Source organism: Gymnodraco acuticeps, unplaced genomic scaffold, assembly GCF_902827175.1.
Source record: "Gymnodraco acuticeps unplaced genomic scaffold, fGymAcu1.1, whole genome shotgun sequence".
Lineage (NCBI taxonomy): Eukaryota > Metazoa > Chordata > Actinopteri > Perciformes > Bathydraconidae > Gymnodraco > Gymnodraco acuticeps.
The window spans coordinates 624,307-643,755 of NW_022989815.1; the positions used below are offsets into that span (position 1 = coordinate 624,307).

A 19,449-nucleotide genomic window follows, 5' to 3' on the forward strand; every position below is an offset into this window, starting at 1 on the left:
AATCTACTGAAACTCAACAATAACAAAACAGAGCTCATGGTTGTGGCCCCAAAAACACTGCTCCGGAAGGTTGGAGATCTGCTCCTCACCTATCGATGGCGGCTCCATCCACCCTTCCCCTGAGGTTCGCAGCCTGGGCGTCACTCTGGACTCTAGCCTCACCTTCAACTCCCACATCAGGTCTACTGTCAAAACCGCTTTCTTTCACCTACAAAACATCTCCAGACTCCGGCCCTCTCTCCCCGACCCCGTTGCAGAAACATTAATTCATACCTTCATCTCCTCTCGTCTGGACTACTGCAATGGAATTCTGTTCGGGGTCACCAGCAAAGCCCTGGACAGGCTCCAGTACGTCCAGAACTCTGCAGCCAGGCTCCTCACCCACACTAAGCCCTGGCAACACATCACCCCTACCCTCATCCACCTTCACTGGCTCCCGGTCAAGTCACGCATCCAGTACAAACTCCTCCTGCTAACTTACAAATCTCTCCACTCCCTAGCCCCTCCATACATCTCTGACCTCCTTCAGCCCTACGCCCCCTCTCGTCACCTGCGGTCCTCTGACAAAGGGCTGCTCTCCATCCAGCGCTCCAAGCTGAAAACATTTGGCAACAGAGCCTTCAGTATCGCAGCCCCCACCCTCTGGAATTCTCTCCCCTCTGCAATCAGGAATGCAGACACCTTCAAAAAACACCTCAAACACCATCTGTTCACTCAGGCCTTTGGCCTCAACTAATATACAGTACTCAGCAACCTGTTCCTGTTTTGTTTTCTTCAGCCTATGTATCTGTATGATTATTATTACTTTTTGTTGTGTTACTTCCCATTGTAAAGCGTCCTTGGGTTTCGTGAAAGGCGCTATATAAATTGAAATTATTATTATTATTATTATTATTAAAAGACGTTTTCGTTTTTCCCAAAATTAGAAGTTGACAGTATTAAACTGTGTACAGCCCTGGAGGTTTAGGTGATAGGAAACACATTGGTGTGTACACATTTAAAACATGTAATTACTAAATGGCTGAAAATCGCTTGTATCCATAATGGGCAGCATTAATATATACCCACATGACAGCTCATTGTTACTTTGTAATTCTACTCCACTACAATTCAGAGGTTAACCTGGTATTGTTACTCCACTACATTTATTTTAGTTACTTCGCAGATTCTGATTAATGATGTGAAATATAAACAACCCTTAAATCAGACTTTAGTTACACCTGAGTAAAATGCAGGGAAAGGTGGTTGTCAAGTGCCAACAATCAGGAGAGATATTTCTTATACTACATAGTATACATACGAGTATAATTAATGTGTATAATATCAGTTAAAATAAGTGCTTCAACATAGTTAACATTGCAGGAAAGCAATATATTAGACGTTAAGTACTTTGTCAGGCTTAATATTTATCTGTAGATAGATACCCTCCAAAGCTTTTTTCTTATTTGAAAGAAGACCTTAACCTAAAGTACTCTTTAATGTGTTAATAAAGGTTAATTAGTTTGTCTGTTTTGCACATCCTCATATTAATATCTTTGTACATCCTGCACTAAACTGTTTTATTGTAGAGATCACTTACAGTATCTTCTTGATTTCTTATATTCTATATCTCTATCATTGACCTTCTACTGTCCCCCTATGAAAGTATGTACTCTTAATATTTTTTTCATCAAATAACATTATTCAACAAAAATAACATTATTCAACAAAAATAAGTCAATGACGTGCTTTAACCACTAGGCAGTGCACACAAGGTACACACAGCATACTAATAATAACTTTGTATTATTAGTGTAGGACACTTATGTATGTATAACATCTGAAGATGTGTAGTTTTATTCATGTTTTTACATAATTTTACAGGATATTGCTATACTATTTCTCATGTTTTACTTCTACACATTAATATCTGATTTGTAAAACATCACAGACAGAAAGGCATATCCGTCATTTAATGGTAAGCTATTGCAATTGTGATTCCATAGATGTGTCTCCCATCACCCAAATCCCCTGACTATTCTCTCAACTCAGTATTTACATTCTTTAATTCAAAGAAAATCAGTAATATCTTTAAAAAATGTCCTTTTCTATCAGCTGTGCACCGTTATGGTGTAAATATAACCTATCTACCAATTGGATCAAATATAAAAGTCAGCCGAATTACTATTGATACTGCAAGGAGACGTATTTTGTGAAAAGAAATGCAAGATGTAGTTCTTCAAGTTTGTCCAGAAGTCTTCTCATCAGGGCTCTATAAATAAAGAACTACGGCAGATGTGTAATATTTAATGCAGCCGAACCGTGTATTACAATGCCAAAAGCAAGAACACTCGGAATAAAGTATTATTATATATTTTTTAAATGTTTTCGGATATCATATCGCATTAACATCATATCCCAACATGCATTGCGGCTAAAACATCCAATCAACGAGCTTCAAGCTGAGGATCTTGGGTAATCTGTTCAGTGGGTTTGTGGTGTCGGAATGTCCCTTATAGGCCTACGTCTGTTTCCGGTGACTTTATTTACGGCTAAAAAGCCCAAGATTATAGAATTAAACGAATAAATAAAAACAAGGATAATTGTGTGTTATTGTTGAGTAAATAACAGTGTGTTATTTAGAAAAGAATAACAAATTAGAAGGAAAAAAAGATTTAAAAAATACAGATTTCAGTATTTTGAGGCTCTGAGCCCATTTATTTTCCTCACAGACGGAAAAAAAAGTCCTACATTATACGATTTTAAATAAAAACAAATAAATAAAAAGATAAAACACTGGCATGTAATTTACGTTAGAATAAATAGAATGGTTTTGAATAATAGATGAGAGTAAAATCTACGTCACTTTACAGCCCCGCCCACTTTTGGGGAAACCAACGCTGTCATTTGATCGGCGATCAAGCCTGAAGCCACAGAGATCTTCTGTTACTGTCCTTTCTTCTTAGAGGAAGTACAGAAACACGTAACTCTGGATTTGTTTTAATGTTTGAGGTGCAATAAACGACACAGCAGCTTTTTGGCATGTTAAAACTATTATGTTCTGCCTCGCTCATGAGAGTAACAGCTGGCGAAATTACAGCCTCGCCTACTGATTTCAAATGTGTGCTCTAAAATGATATTTATAAATGACTATTATCATTATTATAAGCAAGACAATAAATGGCAATGATATGTAGAAAATAAACGTATTTAAGATACGTTCATAATAAACGTAACGTGAGAGAAAATATGTTTCTGGCTAAACGTAATTGAGAATGCAGTTTAGTTCTGTGGGAACGTAATTTTTTAGGAGACAGGGTTGCGCCAACAGAGGGAGATGTTGGTCATAGATAAGTGGATAAACCCTGTATTGTAAATTGATGTTGCTTGATGAGCCCATACAGGATCAAACATTGCCAGATAAAGTACTTAATGAGAAAGACAATACATTAGCATATTCCTTCTAAATACTTGGAATTGTCAGCAAATTCACTGAGTTTAGTGTCACAGTAACCTTTGAAAAAGATAGAAAGCAACCTTTAGATGTTTTAATCTTAACTCCTACAGCATTTAATTGACAATATTTACAGAAATAAACTGGATACATGACCATGTACCATCCACCCAACACATAGGAAAGAGAACCTCAAATTCAGTATGCACAAGTGTGAATTGTTAGTTCTCTACCTTATTTGAGTACGATATCATACAAAAACAGGCAGGTTAGTTAAATTGACTATAATAGGCATATACTCTTTACACGCATCTACACTTGTTGTGTCTTTACTGCTACTGTAAACAACATTTATAATTACAACCTTACCTCTTACCTTTGAACACAGCTAGACTATAGTTTAAAATGTGGCGTATTGCTCCATCTAGTGGTTAACCGACTTCTTTAGATTCTTTAATTATATAAGCAGATGAGACCATTTTTCGAAGTTTTGAAAACAACCACACACAATCTGACACATTAAACTAAACCAGGAGGAGAATGTGTGTTTTGGGCTTAAAGGTGAAAAGAGCATTTATGGACAACATGTTAAAGAACCCATATCTGCATTATTCTGATTCTGGTATTAGCCTACACCCCGCAGTCATTTAATGTATCCCTCCACCTGCTACCAGACCTCTAGGGTGAAATCAGTGGTGTTCCCTGAAGGGGGAGACATTTTGTCAATGTTGGACTATCACTTGATCCAAAAAACAGAGACACAATGCAACAGTTTGCAGGCATATGACATTTTTTTTTCCTATGGGAATTTTAAAATGAAATTAATTTTACTAAATGAAAACTATAAGAACATAAGTCTTCAGAGACAGCACTCTGCCTCACAGTTTACATTACAGTTAAAGCCCACTTCACAATGTGATCAGTTATTTCAAATCAGAATCGCCTGCAGAGTTTGATCTTTGATATTTATTATGGTGTTTAAAACTTTTTTGCTGACATAAGAAGCTGAGAGTTCAGGCAGCGGTCCCATCGGGAGAGGGGAGGGGGAGGGGGGTCTGGAGTGTCCCAGCCCTCTGCATCCAGCTGCTGCGCCGCTCCGCAGCTCAGCGCCACACTCACTATGGCTTTAGCCGCAAGCAGGACCCTCTTGGCGCTATTCCTTACGTTTTGCGCACCTGGATGCGGATGGTCAGGTAAAAGATTTGTTTACTTAATATTTTTGAACAGGTGCACGTTTTGCACTCGTGTGTAATTCAGTTTGATAATTGCTCGGACACTGTTGCTTTCTCCTCTTGTGGTTTATGGATCAAATTTGATTGAAAGTTGTTGCAGGTTATTGATGGAAGCTGTACGTTTTGCAGCGTTAACAGGAAGTTTCTACTCATTAATTTGGATATTATTATTTTTTAATGGAAAGAAAAATATATAATGTCTAAGTGCGCGCGTACATGTGTGCGCGAAGCCTTTAAGATTTCCACAGCTGTTGCAGATGACATTTTTGTGAAAGTTGACATAAAAATGAGATCAATTGTAGCCATTTATCATGCATTAGAATATTTCATTTAGAGTGTAAAGTTCGATTTACAATGTGCACAAAGTGTTAACAGTTACAGCAAATACAGAAGACAGGCTATATTGAATGTAGTTACTTTATGGGGGAACATATGATAGTAGCAGTCATGGAAATATTCCTTAACTCAAACGGCAGATGCAGGAGAAGCTGATCAACTATCAGAATATAAATATTTCTGCACCATTGTGCTTTGTGCTGAGGGGTATCATGCCAAATGGGTGACTAATCTGGCTGAGGGTGGTGATAAATAACTAGCCTGTGAAACTCAGTTTCATGGGAGAAAATAAGTGGGTGCTTACATTTTTTCCCCCTCACACTTTGATGCATGCTTTAAATGTCATATCAATCATGAGTTATTAGACAGGAATGGGTCAAATACCCCTGATAGGATAAAGATGAAAAAGAAAATTGTAATTTCATATATTTGATTTTTTTAATTGCATGTCAGCACTGTCACATCTTTGACAGGCACAGACTACAGCACACATGTTTTAAAAGTTGTTAAGGTTATGTTTGTAAAATCAATTTGGAGGGAAGGAAGCCCAACCTCCAGACAGTGAAAATGTCTAAAATATCAAAAGTGCCATAAAGCCTGGCGACAGTAAGCTGGCCCTTTGGCTTCAGTTTGAAGGCCACGTTACAGTCAGTCTTTTTTTCTCCCTTTTTCTCAAACATACTCAGTCTACTATATTGTCAGTTGATCCATATGCCTCCTTCCTTCTCAACTGTGAGCACTTAGTGCATGATGTCATTGCTTTCTCTGAATATACGCTGTTTGTTATGTTTTTTTTAGTCGTTTTCTTTTCCATCTTGTAGGAAGTATTTTCTGACCATTTTCCCTGCAACACCCTGCTTCGCACATTCACTTATACATACATTCACACCTGGGAGCTACTTAACACAACCACAGTTGACTGCTGCGGGCCACTGAGCAGCTCCACTGGAGCGGCTTGGAGTTAAACGTCCTCCTCTCGGGCATTTTGACAGCAGTGTTTATGGGAGAGGAGAGTGTTACTCATTAACTTTCTCCACTCACATGTCATCAGCTTGTCAGTCTAGAATGTTTCAGAAAAGTGGAAGAAATTGGGCTCTCAGGAATATCTGGACACCTTGACAAGAGCAGCGCAAAAAGAGAACAGAAACATAGAGTATTTAGATAATAGATAATGTCATCTTCTTCCATACAGCAACAGTCCATCAACTCCTGGAAAGAGTGTAGAGTGTTAATGGGACAGAGAGTGAGGGGAAAGAGGGAATCATGTCTTTGCAGGCCAGTGGAATTTAATTTCTCTGCTCCACTTAACATGCTGGAATTCAGCAGAAGCACCCGAGACAGATCTCGAAGAAAATGTTCTGAATTAGGAATGTCATAACTCTGCATCTGGAAAATATGACACTCATTGAGCCATTGCAGATCGAATATTTCAAATATTTTCCACAACACTGTCTTTGGTCACCTGTGACCTGGTATAGCTTGACCCAGTCTCCCCACCCACCTGCCAGTTGGCTGCCTGTCAAACCTGCCCGCGAGGGCTTGTCTCGTGTCATGATGTGAACTCTAGGCGTCATGCCAGATGTTTAAACAAGTACCACCTGGGCCATGAGCACACCTGTCACAGCACACTTCATGTCAGCATACTAAGTGGGTTAATGGAAGAAATAGCATAAACTAACATTGTAAAGATGTCAGTCTTCATCAGTAAAGAGACATTGAATACCTATTTGGAATTGCAAAATATGTATTTTCATTCGGATTGTACTAGCCGGCTTTTATTGGTAAATGTCAAATGTCATACAATATTAAAATGAATGCATATAGCCCTCCCAAGTTAAACAATTACTCACTCCAGGTTGTTGCTTTAAATTAAAGTTGTTCTCAGTCATATTTCCCTTTTAAATTAGGCTTAAGTCATCATTTAAACAATGACAGCATTTAGCATCACAGTTTAGTGATTTATGTGCAAGCGTGCCTATAGGCATGATCTCAGTCTGATGTGTTGGATTTATGACAAAGTTGATTGCTGGGAAGAGTTTACTGAAGGTCAAAGGTCAGAGGACTTAAAGGCTAACAGACGTGCGAACAGTGTTTGTAGCCCCTGGCCAGATCTGACTCATCTAAAGGACATTGGTGATGTTGATCTTCTCTAACTATTTGCAAAAAAAGAAAGTACAAAAGTGTAGAAAATGTCAGACTATAACTTTAGAAGGTTGGTTTATTAAAATAAACAGGAAAACACATTTTATCACTTAGGTGAACTAACACGCAGCATCTCTCAACGGCAACATATCTGTTTTCATATCTGACCAGTCAGTCATGATAATCCACAAAACATGCTGTTAACATTGGACATATTTTTTACAAAGTATTTCCACTGTAAGGTCTCTGAATTGTCCAGTCCCTTTTTACTGCAATGCAATAAACATAATACAAAGTAATAACCTTTTCATTACTGTACATGCCTCCAGGTCCTACAGTTATTTGAGAGAAAACACCAGTTTTTGATGCCATCAGAGCAAATTATGAAGATCTAGTACTTTTGTTTATCACTTCAGTCTTATTCTTAAAAATGTCAAAGACAGGACAGTCTTAGCTCGAAACTGAACTACTACCTTGATAACCTCCACACATACTATCTTACCCACACACACACACACACACACACACACACACACACACACAAACACACACACACACACACACACACACACACACACACACACACACACACACACACACACACACACACACACACACACACACACACACACACACACACACACACACACACACACACATACACACACACACACACACACACACACACACACACACACATACACACACACACACATACACACACACACACACACACACACACACACTCCTTCACCTGTGATCCTGTGTTGATGGGAGTTTGTGGAAGAGGACAGTTATTAGGGGTTAATGGCAAACTCATTGGGGGTGAGCGGGGGGTGAGCATGAGCGCAAGTATTTTCTGGAACAGTTTTACAGGAGTCCTTTGACCTCAGGGCTTACCTGCATATGCTTCTTGTACCAAACTACACATGCATATACACGCGTGTCTGTCTGATTCTCCCTCTTTCATACACACACACACACACACACACACACACACACACACACACACACACACACACCACACACACACACACACACACACACACACACACACACACACACACACACACACACACACACACACTCACACACACACACACACACACACATATATTTTTTATAAAGAAACTGTGACATTATCACCCTCAGGCCTTGCCCTCATTCTTCACATACTTATTCCTTTCCACTGTCTAATCCAATCACACACTTACTGTCTGTCTGTCTGTTAAATGTTATATTATTGACCTGGTTTCCCATGGAGATGCCCTGAAACAAAGCCTACCTCTGATGTTACAACCACTCAGTTGCTTAACTGCTTCCCAAACTGTTTATTCTTGGATGGAAATCAGGCATCTGCTCAGCTTGAAGGTCTGAGTATTGATGTAATCAGAAATATCTGGTTTACCCTTGGATCACACGTTTCCAAAGAGAGCCAAATCCCAGAATGATGTCTGGACAGAGGAGCAGATCGCTTCCTACGTAATACATGGCCTCATTGGAAACAGGGAAGGAGGGATAGAAGTGTGTCCAGACTTGTGTCAGCCACGAACAGACGATAAAATTGACCCCACTGTAACCCTGCATAAATGAGGATAAAATGAGTAAGGATTGCATGTTGTTTTGGAAGAACACTCTCAAACTCATTCATAAACTCTGGTTTGAATCAGTGGTGACACTGAGGAGACAACCATTTAGCAGATACTAAACAACATTGTGGGCCACAGAAGAGTTGCGACCATCTGTAAACGACCGCACGAGGCCTTAGCGGCAAGTTTTTATGAATGTGAGAAATAAAATTGCAGATCCAGCTGGGTGCACACCTGCAGACAACAAGAACTCAGAGCAATGAGGTGATTTTGAGAAGATGCTAAACCAAAACGTCTGCTGTTAACCTTTGGGGAGTGCTGACAGTCCTAAGGAGCAGCTGTTTATGATGTTTTGACAACACTCACAATTATATGTGACAGGGGTGAATAATGAGCATGCAAACAAACCCTACTCTTGTCTTTTTCAAGAAGATCTTCTACATTTGGCTTTATCCCCTCAAATCTTTGAAGCATTTCAACAACTTTTAGTTCTTTCTTTGCCAAGTGCTAAATGTAAGACACCCTTCAGGAGTCAGTGGAGACCAACAATGGGGTCAAATTAGACTTGCAAAGACAGCACTCCAAATTATTATGGACTGTAACTTGTAATGTATATAATTGAAGCACACTATTAATTCAAGTTGGTAACAGCTGTTTCATATTTGTCTTTGTGTCATTTGGTCATTTGCAGCATTTGGTGTTGCAAGTAACATCCAATTTAACTTGTGCTGGTAAAACACATTCAAATCTGTTAGTGGTGTTAATATGGTGTTAATATCACCACTGATTTAGTTAAGATTAATGATTCATGTATGTGAATGTTTTAATTAGTGTTGGTAGCATCCTGATATCAGAGTCTCTAACTGTATAACCATCTTCTAAAAATGGTCCACTGTTTGAGGAACAGAATGACTTGCACATGGATTGATTTGAGGTTTTCTGTATAGTTCATAGGGTCAGGGTTGTAAACTATTAAGTGCTTTTTTTTTTACTATGCATCACATTTTTCCATATGTCCCCAACAGATGTAGAGTCAGCTGAGGTTTCAACATCCATTCAAGCTCTCAGGCACAATGCCATTATTTTGCGTACGAATCAGCTATTTGTAATTTCTCAAATGGTTGTTTGTTGTAATATTTCCTTGTATGGATTTCCTTTTGTGGCATTTTTTCTTCTTGCATAGAAGCTGATTTCATAATTTATCCTGTTTACATTTTCATTGGGGATAAAATCTATATAATTCTCAGTGGTTTCTTCATGGTTACTTTACTTCATGATCTGGGTGTACTGATGGTCTGTTGAATATTTTTGCTGTTGCTTTAGCATGCAAACCAAAGGAAGAGAAAAGAGTTTTGGTCCAAAACACAGCAGTGGTAACTATTTTCTTTGTTTTGTGTACAGTACATCGAGCCAAGAGGGAGACTGAACATTGCTTATTGTCCTGAGCCTTGAGCCATCCAAACAAATCCTCACTCATTTATTTAACCATCAAATGAGTTTGTATTTTTCAGAGCTGCCTTACACGTATGCTTCATCTGAATCAGAGTTACTTTGAATGCCAAGTATAATAAATCCAGGGGGAATTGTTGAGGTGGCCCTGCAGAAAAGATTTATTAACAGCTCAGTGGCGGTTCTAGACCAATTTGACTGGGGGGGCCACTGGGGGGGCAGTTATTTTCTGAGAGGGGCACAATAAATGCAGGACGAAAAAGAGAACTAGACAGTATGAAGTAATTGCGCATAAGAAAACAATGCAATACAGTTACTGGTATTTGTTTCAGTACACTTATTTATTTCAGATATATCTTATAGTTATTACTGTTAGCTTCAGCTTAAGTTATAGTACAATTTTTGCACTAACACCATATCATATTTATGTAAAAAGAAAGGCAATGAACAGTTACATCTCTACTTTAGATCTACAATTACACGGATACAATAGTTTAACTCACCTTCAATTATCGTGGTAGTCTCTCGAAACGTAGGTTGCAATCAGTCTTTCTTGGATGCAACAGCCTCTGATGATCCGAGATGAAAAGTGTTTGTTTTTCGCGCGCTTCAGCCGGACAGTGAAAGTGAGTGCACCGCTCTAATGGGTCCTGAGTGCACCGCTCTAATGGGTCCGACTAGAATGACGAATAACGTTAGTTCTGTCTATTCCGTCATTCAATAAATCGTGTAATAAATCATACATTTTTTTCACTTTTCATTTTTAGGGGGGCCACAGGGGGGTCAGAGGTCAGTGTTAGGGGGGCACTGGCCCCCCCTACCCCTCCCCTAGAACCACCCCTGTAACAGCTTAAACAGTAGACTAACATTTATGTCATAATGTGTAGGGGCAAGAAGCCTTTATGACAGGAGAAATAAACTTTAAATAAACTTTCAAAATAAATGTTTTACAGACACAATTTATCCTGACGTCATTTGTTTTGCAGCAGAGAAGCCCCTACGGTCACATAATGGGAAACAGACATCTGTGGATAAGAGCCTGAGGGAGCGCTGGGAGCCGTCTATTCATCTCGATGGAAGACCTGTGGACCGCTTCGTCATCAGCTCCAACAAACCCACGAGGTCTCATCGCTTCGCTAAAATGGGAAAGGACAGTAGCCCTCATCTAATGGAGGATGTAGGTAAGGCAGAAACACAGAGACAGTCAAAAAAGGAGAGTGTGCGAGCAAGATGTTTGGAAAGAGGGACTTCAAATAATCACAAGTGGACGTTCCTGAGGGACCTGGGGAGTGGTGGCAGTACTGCTCGACAAAAAGTCATTAAGAGGAAAATAAATGGACAGAAAGCAGGAACAAGACATTTGGCTTAAACTATGGAGAGAGCTTTCAGATCCCAGAGTTCTGCACTTTGTCAAAACAAGTGCCAAGAACGAAGAGGGGGAATATAAATCTGGGATGTGTTGTCATCCAAGATTGCCAAAAAGAGCACTGTGGACGTAATTTCCCTGCCTTGCTTTTACACAGAGATTATTTTAGGCTTTAGAAAGACATTATTTTTAATATCGCTTCTTAATTCCTAATCCCTCCTTGTTAAACGGCAGGTTTTTATATTTCTATATTCTGCAGTGTTGACACAGTCTGGCCTGTTTTTTGTCATTATTCCATTTTTGTTTCTCTGTCCCTGGCTTCTAAGAGCCATACTCCATCAGCGGCTCAGAGTCTGCAGCCAACCCTTCCTTTCCACATCCAACCAAACCCAGCTCCACTCCTATAACCCGATGCCTTGTGTTGTGGTCACTTGCTGTGTGTGTGTGTGTGTGTGTGTGTGTGTGTGTGTGTGTGTGTGTGTGTGTGTGTGTGTGTGTGTGTGTGTGTGTGTGTGTGTGTGTGTGTGTGTGTGTGTGTGTGTGTGTGTGTGTGTGCATGTGTGTGTGCAACATAAGTGTGTTTGGTGGCGAGTGTGGTTGGGGAAAGGGTGGTGCCAAGTGTTGAGTCATGCATTGTCTTGTATAGTGTGTCAAATATGCATCTACATCATCCTTTGTGTTTATATGGGTGTGTGTGCCGCCTCGTGCGCGCTGTTGCGGTCTCTCCATGAGTCTCTGGCAACCGAGGAGCACGTCTCAGTGTTGCTTTTCCAGAAATTCCTTGCAGATCGTGTGTTCTTCTCTCAGCAGCATGAGAGCAGCATCAGTCATCATAAATAACACCCTGCTGTTTGCCTCCACATCATTAATGTGTCTGGCCAACCGCTGTTAGAACAACACAAACAGAGAGATGACTTATCAGTAAGGACAGGGTGGGAGGTGGAGACATAAAGAAAAAAACTGAACTTTTTTCCTCACTGACAAGAGGAGAAAGTAGATTACACAAATGTAAAAGCTGACCATAAAAAGCAGAACAACATTTCGAATTGAACTTGTGTTCACTGTACAAATGATTCAGTAAATCAGATGTTCTTCTTTAACTTTGTTATGTTACTTCACGTTTCTTTTCTTGACATCATTCAATAATTTTTGTTTTATTTTTTTAGATCCCGAATGGGTTAATCTGGATGGCTTTGCTGTGTTGAGCGTTGCACCTGTCAGAAACTCATCAGCAGGTAAACCTTATTTAATGTCATCTTAACCAACAATACATGACTCTCAGTAAAAGTCGCACATTTAAAACTGTGTGGTTAAATCCATTAAAAGGGGTTTGCTTGAACCTGCTGCTGTCATCGTGGATATAAAAGGAACCGCCAAATCTAATGTGACGATGAGTCACAGTGCTGTGTTCGTAAGGCTCACTTATTCTGTCCCGTAAAAGTTACTTCCTGGTCTCTGACTCATAGATTCCCATCTATTCGGCTAGGTGTGTTTTTCTGTCGAGTGATTCAAATGTAACATTTATTTTTAAAGTTGTGCCACCTTAACTAATGAATGTCGCTTAAATTATCACATAATTACATGAAGAGTAACTGTGGTGACATTGTTATCAATGCAGTCAAGCGATTCAACATTTTCTTAAATTTGTTTTGACAAAAAACTGTAATTTCTCATTAAGAACTGCTACACACTCTCTCAATTCCCAAAGGTGTGCTCTTTGATTAGCCCTACAGTACCAACCCAGTCTCATGGCATTTCGTGTTCACCAACACGATTTTTAATCTATTGATTCATGTTCACCAACACAATTTTCCCCCTTTTTTTCGTGTTGCACAGCACGATTTTAAAAGCAATGTATTTCTACTGGTAATGTGTTTTGTGCCTGCAGCACGTATTTTTCTCCGGTCGGGTCATGGAGGACCGGAAGCTGTGTGGTTCATAAAAACATGTTCTTACTCAATATCAAGCCACAATTATTGCTTTTATTTTAAATCGTATAATTTCTGACTTTTGTTGCCGTCTGTGAGGAAAATAAATGGGGCTCAGAGCCTCAGGATACTGAAATCTGTATTTTTAAAATCTTTTTTCCTTCTAATTTGTTATTATTTTCAAAATAACACACTGTTATTTACTCACCAATAACACACAATTATCCTTGCTTTTATTTATTGGTTTAATTCCATAATCTCGGGGGGGGGGTTTCCGTCAGGAACTGAATTTCAAAATAAAAATAACCGGAAACAGAGGTAGGAATTTCGAGCAATTACCCAAGATCCTCAGCTATGGTTTAAGCTCGATGATTGGATGTTTTAGCCGCAATGCATGCTGGGATTTGGTGTTTATATTATATGAAATCCGGAAAACATTTTAAAAGAATAAAATAATACTTAATTCCGAGTGCTCTTGCTTTTCTCTTTGAAAGTCATCACATAACGGCATTGTAATACACGGTTCGGCTGCATTGTATATTACAGATCTGCCGTAGTTCTTTATTTATAGAGCCCTGATGAGAAGACCTTTGGAAAAACTGAAGAACTGCCGCCGAAACTGAATACTTGACGTGGATCATAAATATATCAACAATTAAACAACATCTTCAATTTCTCTTCACACAATACATCTCCTTGCAGTATCAACACTAATTCGGCTGACTTTTACATTTGATCTAATTCATAGATAGGTTATATTTACACCATAACGGTGCACAGCTGATATAAAAGGACTTGTAGTTTTTAAAGATATTACTGATTTTCTTTGAATATAAGAATGTAAATACTGAGTCTGAAATAGTATAGCAATATGCTGTAAAATTATGTGAAAGCATGAATAAAACTACACATCTTCAGATGTTGTACATAAATAAGTGTCCTACACTAATAATACAAAGTTATTATGGATGTGTGTACCTTGTGTGCACCGCCTAGTGGTTAAAGCACGTTATTGAATTATTGTTTTTATGTGTTATATTTGATTAAAAAAATATTAAGAGTACATACTTTCATAGGGGGGAAGTAGAAGGTCTGTGATAGAAATATAGAATATAAAAAATCAAGAAGATACTATAAGTGATCTCTACAATAAAACAGTTTAGTGCAGGATGTACAAATATATTAATAGGAGGAGGTGCAAAACAGAAAAACAAATTAACCTTTATTTAAACATTAAATAACAGATTAAGGTCTTCTTTTAAATAAGAAAAAAACTTTGGGGGTATCTATCTGCAGATAAATATTAAGCCTGACAAAGTACTTAACGTCTAATATATTGCTTTCCTGCAATGTTAACTATGTTGAAGCACTTATTTTAACTGATATTATACATATGAATTATACTCTTATGTATGTAGATAGAATAAGAAATGTGCAGAATATGGCAGTTTAATGGTGGAGGTATACACACATATTGATAGATGTCTTGTAATGCGCTGTTGAGGAACCTGTGACCCAAGTTTTTCATTCATTGCATAACTACGCCGTAGTTGTGTATAATATGATATGTAAATAAACCTTTGAAAATATTGAAATCTTGAAAGGGATGTGCAAAATAGCCATAATATACAGTCAGAGAATAACGAGTAATGAATATACTTTATTACTCGTTTCCATTCATGTCAATTGCAGATACATGTGTAGTCTTCTCAAGCACCAACCATCAAATATCTCTCCTGATTGTTGGCACTTGACAATCACCTTACCTGAATTTTACTCAGGTGTAACTAAAGTCTGATTTAAGGGTTGTTTATATTTCACATAATTAATCAGAATCTGCAAAGTGACTCCATGTGTTATGTTTCATGGGGAACTTATGTTTCATGTGGAACTACTTGAGCAGGTCTCCCTTGGATGATGATGATCTCAATGGGATTTATCTGTATAAATAAAGGTTTGAAATGAAATGAAAGTAACTCAAATAAGTGTAGTGGAGTAAAAATACCAGGTTAACCTCTGAATTGTAGTGGAGTAGAATTACAAAGTAACAATGAGCTGTCATGTGGGTATTAATGCTGCGCATTATGGACACAAGCGATTTTCACCCATTTATTCATTATATGTTTTACATTTGATAACACCAATGTGTTTAATACTTGCAACTTCTAATTGTGGGAAAAACGAAAACGGTCAGTAGAGAAGTGCCATAGAGAACATTTTGTGAAACACAATAGCCAGCATGTGTAGTTCTGGGGGGGGCGTTCGATTCCAGTTTTGGATAGTCTGGCGTGGTTTCGTTCCATTTCAAACAGCTGTTTGACGCTCGGCGTAACCTTGGCGCACTGCCACTCCAACTCCAATCCCAGAGTTTGAAGATTAATCACGGGGACTGTAGTCCTAAACGATAGCTGGGGATTATGGGTAGTGTAGTGTCTTCGGCCATCCTAAACTCCTAGAGGCCTACGTCTGTTTCCGGTTATTTTTGTTTTGAAATTCAGTTCCTGACGGACGCCAAAAAAAACCGAGATTATGGAATTAAACCAATAAATAAAAGCAAGAATAATTGTGTGTTATTGTTGAGTAAATAACAGTGTGTTATTTTGAAAAGAATAACAAATTAGAAGGAAAAAAAGATTTAAAAAATACAGATTTCAGTATCCTGAGGCTCTGAGCCCCATTTATTTTCCTCACAGATGGCAACAAAAGTCAGAAATTATACGATTTAAAATAAAAGCAATAATTGTGGCTTGATATTGAGTAAGAACATGTTTTTATGAACCACACAGCTTCCGGTCTTCCACGACTCGACCGGAGAAAAAGACGTGCTGCAGGCACGAAACACATTACCAGTAGAAATACATTGCTTTTAAAATCGTGCTGTGCAACACGAAAAAAAGGGGGAAATCGTGTTGGTGAACATGAATCAATAGATTAAAAATCGTGTTGGTGAACACGAAATGCCATGAGAATGGGTTGACAGTACATACTGTAGGGCTCTATGAACTTATGATGTTATTTTTAAAGATGTTTTGACATAATTCATTAAATAATAGAAGAAAGATATCCATTAGAAGTTTCTGCAGCTCCAATATTGATTTAACGTTGTTCAAGCTCTTTAGAAATAAAAGGTTATTCTTGTTTAAGTGAGGCAGACTTAAGGAATCTTACTATTACACTACATTTTCTGTAATATTTTCTTATGTATTTATTTCTGTGCATTCCTGGGGCATCTGGACATTAAAGCAGGCGTCATGTAAACACTCATGAGCCAACCATAGGGCAAACACAAATAGGTACTCGCGTTCAAACTGTTCCACATGCACAATTTGGTCTTTCCAAACCACTTGACTTGGCATATATTAATGCCGCGGTGAGGAACAGGGAGAAAACCCATTGAGATTCCAGACTGAAAAGATCAGGACCAGCAATTGAACCGAGGACCTTCTTGCTGTGAGGCGACACAGCTAACCACCGAACCACTGTGCTGCTCTGGAGTTTCAGTTCTATTTGTTTAAAGCAGAGCTGCTCTGGAGACACAGCTAATCATATTTGTTGAGGTTAACCTCAGTGAATGGAGCTAAAGACCCACTGTGTTTCTGGCAAAGTAATCCTAGCGAAGCGGAAGGGGAGAATCAAGATGGTAAAAAGCCTGCAAGCACACTTCACACGTTTTGTAATAGCTAAAGTTATCGAGCTAGCTACCGGCTCATTTTCATGATCCTAGGTAATATTACAAGTCTTATACTAACTGAAAGACTAGTAAAATAATGAATAACTGCAAATTAATACACGGGCAGTGTTTTTCTTTTGTTACTGTCATAATGCTATAAACGTAGCTTTATCGGTTTATTCTTTTGGATACTAGTGGTATTATATGTATATGTATTCAACCCTGACTTTGAATTGATCTTCAAGACCAGCGCTTTTGCATATCCTTTTTTACTTCTAAAAGTCAGACTGGACAATATGGCAAACACTTTTTTCCAGGCATTTTGTATTAAGCCATTATATGCAGTAAACATGTAATACATGTCTGTCTCCATTATTTGTTTAAATGAACAACACACTTCAACATATGACAATATTTTAACAATCCGTTTATGAGCCAACAATGCTGAACATTGACAGCTGTTATAAAGCTACCAAACCAAATGCCAACTCAGAAATGTTATCAAACGTTAGCAGACGTTATCTTTAAGGTTAGCTTATAAACCCAGTTTACAAATCAAGTTGTTTAAACAGTACTGTTCATTCATGAAAGAAGGTAAATGATAAATGAAGCCACTGAGCATACTGTAAGTGATGTATATTGATATAGAGTTATTGCCACTGTCTTTGTTAGTTGGGACTAATTGAGTATTTCTGCCTCCAGGAAAGTTCTGCCACATTGTTTGTATACATTAAGCTGTGGCTAAACTGAGAAATGTAAGCAATCCTAACCATTTATGTTTGCAAAGTTTAGACTTGCCTGTGAAGTTGGGTAAATGTCACAGACAGTGGAAAAAACGTTGCTTTATACAGTTTCTGTCGAGGGATTGAGTCAGCACTCAACAGTATCATTCTTCAGTATCAGTCTGAACACACTGAGGAGGGTCTCCGCTCTATCAGTGGTATGTCTGTCTGCCTCACAGCACCTCGGACCATCCAGCTTCCAGGAAAAAACAGAAAGGATTTGGCAAATGAGAGTACTGAGTCAATGGTTTAGTGGTCCGCGGCGTGATGACCCGGGCCAAAATATGCACTGCGACAGCTTTCCAGAGAGAGAAAAGAGGAAGGGAAAGGAGATTTAGGCTGATTGAAACCAAATGTTTTATTTATTTTTTGCCAACGAGAGAAACTTGTGTAGGTACATATAAGACAGAGAATTGTCCTATGTTATTGTTATGGTTATTGTTAACAGTGATGCCTCAAAAGCATCTAAGTGGTAGGACAGTGATAGCTTTGATGATTGATGAAAAAAATGTAAGTTTTTGATTTGTAGTGAATGAGATAAAACAGGCAACCACACTGGTGTAATCATGATAAGTTTAACTGGCTCCTGTCTAAATTCATTTTCTTGAAATGACACAGAGCAGATTATCCACTTGTGCAGGTGCGGGATGAGGTTGGAGAGGAGGATTTGAAGACGGAAAAGCAACATCAAAGAGAAAGAGAGATGTGTTGCGGTATTAAACAGCAAATTGTCCAGATCTACGAAGGAGGAGAGATCTTCTCAGCTGTGCTGGCAGCAGGGCACAGTGAGGATTTAGCGAGACACTTTGAGACACTAATGGAGCACTCCAACAAACAGCCTTTCTTGTGTGCTTTTGTACTCCCCTTCACATCCTCTCTGTCTCATTTGTGTTTCCTCACATATACAAAGTGTCACAGAAGAAGCCCACCAGCAGTAAAACTCTGCTTGTCTCTCTTTTCAAACCCTTTAGCTAAAGAAAACTTTTTGGGCGTGGTGGCCTCGCTTGGAAAATTATTCACAGTTGGCAAACGTACTGTTAGTTGAAAGGGGATATCATTCATCATATCATTATATTGTCCTTATAACCACTTTGAATTTCATCAAATGCACTTTCCAACATCAGATGACTTGTCAGTACGCACACAGCTGTGCATGCAGCTATGCTGATGGGAATCAGGGCTGATACTTCTTCATCTGACAGTAATTATGAGTAACGGATGAAGGAGGTATAGAGGGAGGAGGGGAGAGAAAGAAGAGTATTTTAGTTTTGTAGCCAATGCTATCTCTCAGCACCGCAGCCAAATGAGGCGGAATGTCTGGCAGTCTGAGTCCATGTCTGAGTCGTTTTCCAAGATGGAGTTACAACTAGGGTGGGATTGAAAGCAGGACTTCAGGAGTTGGAGCAGACGACATGTTGAGGACGTGGTGCGGTTCCATGGCATGTCCTGTTTGTGACAAGTGGCCATGTTAAGTGACAGTGTTGGATACAAGTGACATGTAATTATGTGTTTATCACTTAGT

The 19,449-nt window shown here is 38.8% G+C and overlaps 1 protein-coding gene across 2 annotated transcripts in view; it reads left to right on the top strand.

The window, feature by feature from the left end:
• The first annotated feature begins 4,553 nt into the window (after positions 1 to 4,553).
• The window catches only part of fndc1 (fibronectin type III domain containing 1), a 38,720-nt gene continuing 23,824 nt past the window's right edge, over positions 4,554 to 19,449 (top strand). For both annotated transcript variants that reach the window (XM_034230700.1, XM_034230709.1), the window contains exons 1-3: positions 4,554 to 4,626; positions 11,168 to 11,362; positions 12,714 to 12,782. In XM_034230700.1, coding sequence (XP_034086591.1) covers positions 4,554 to 4,626; positions 11,168 to 11,362; positions 12,714 to 12,782 — 337 coding nt within the window. The remainder of the gene's footprint in view (positions 4,627 to 11,167; positions 11,363 to 12,713; positions 12,783 to 19,449) is intronic.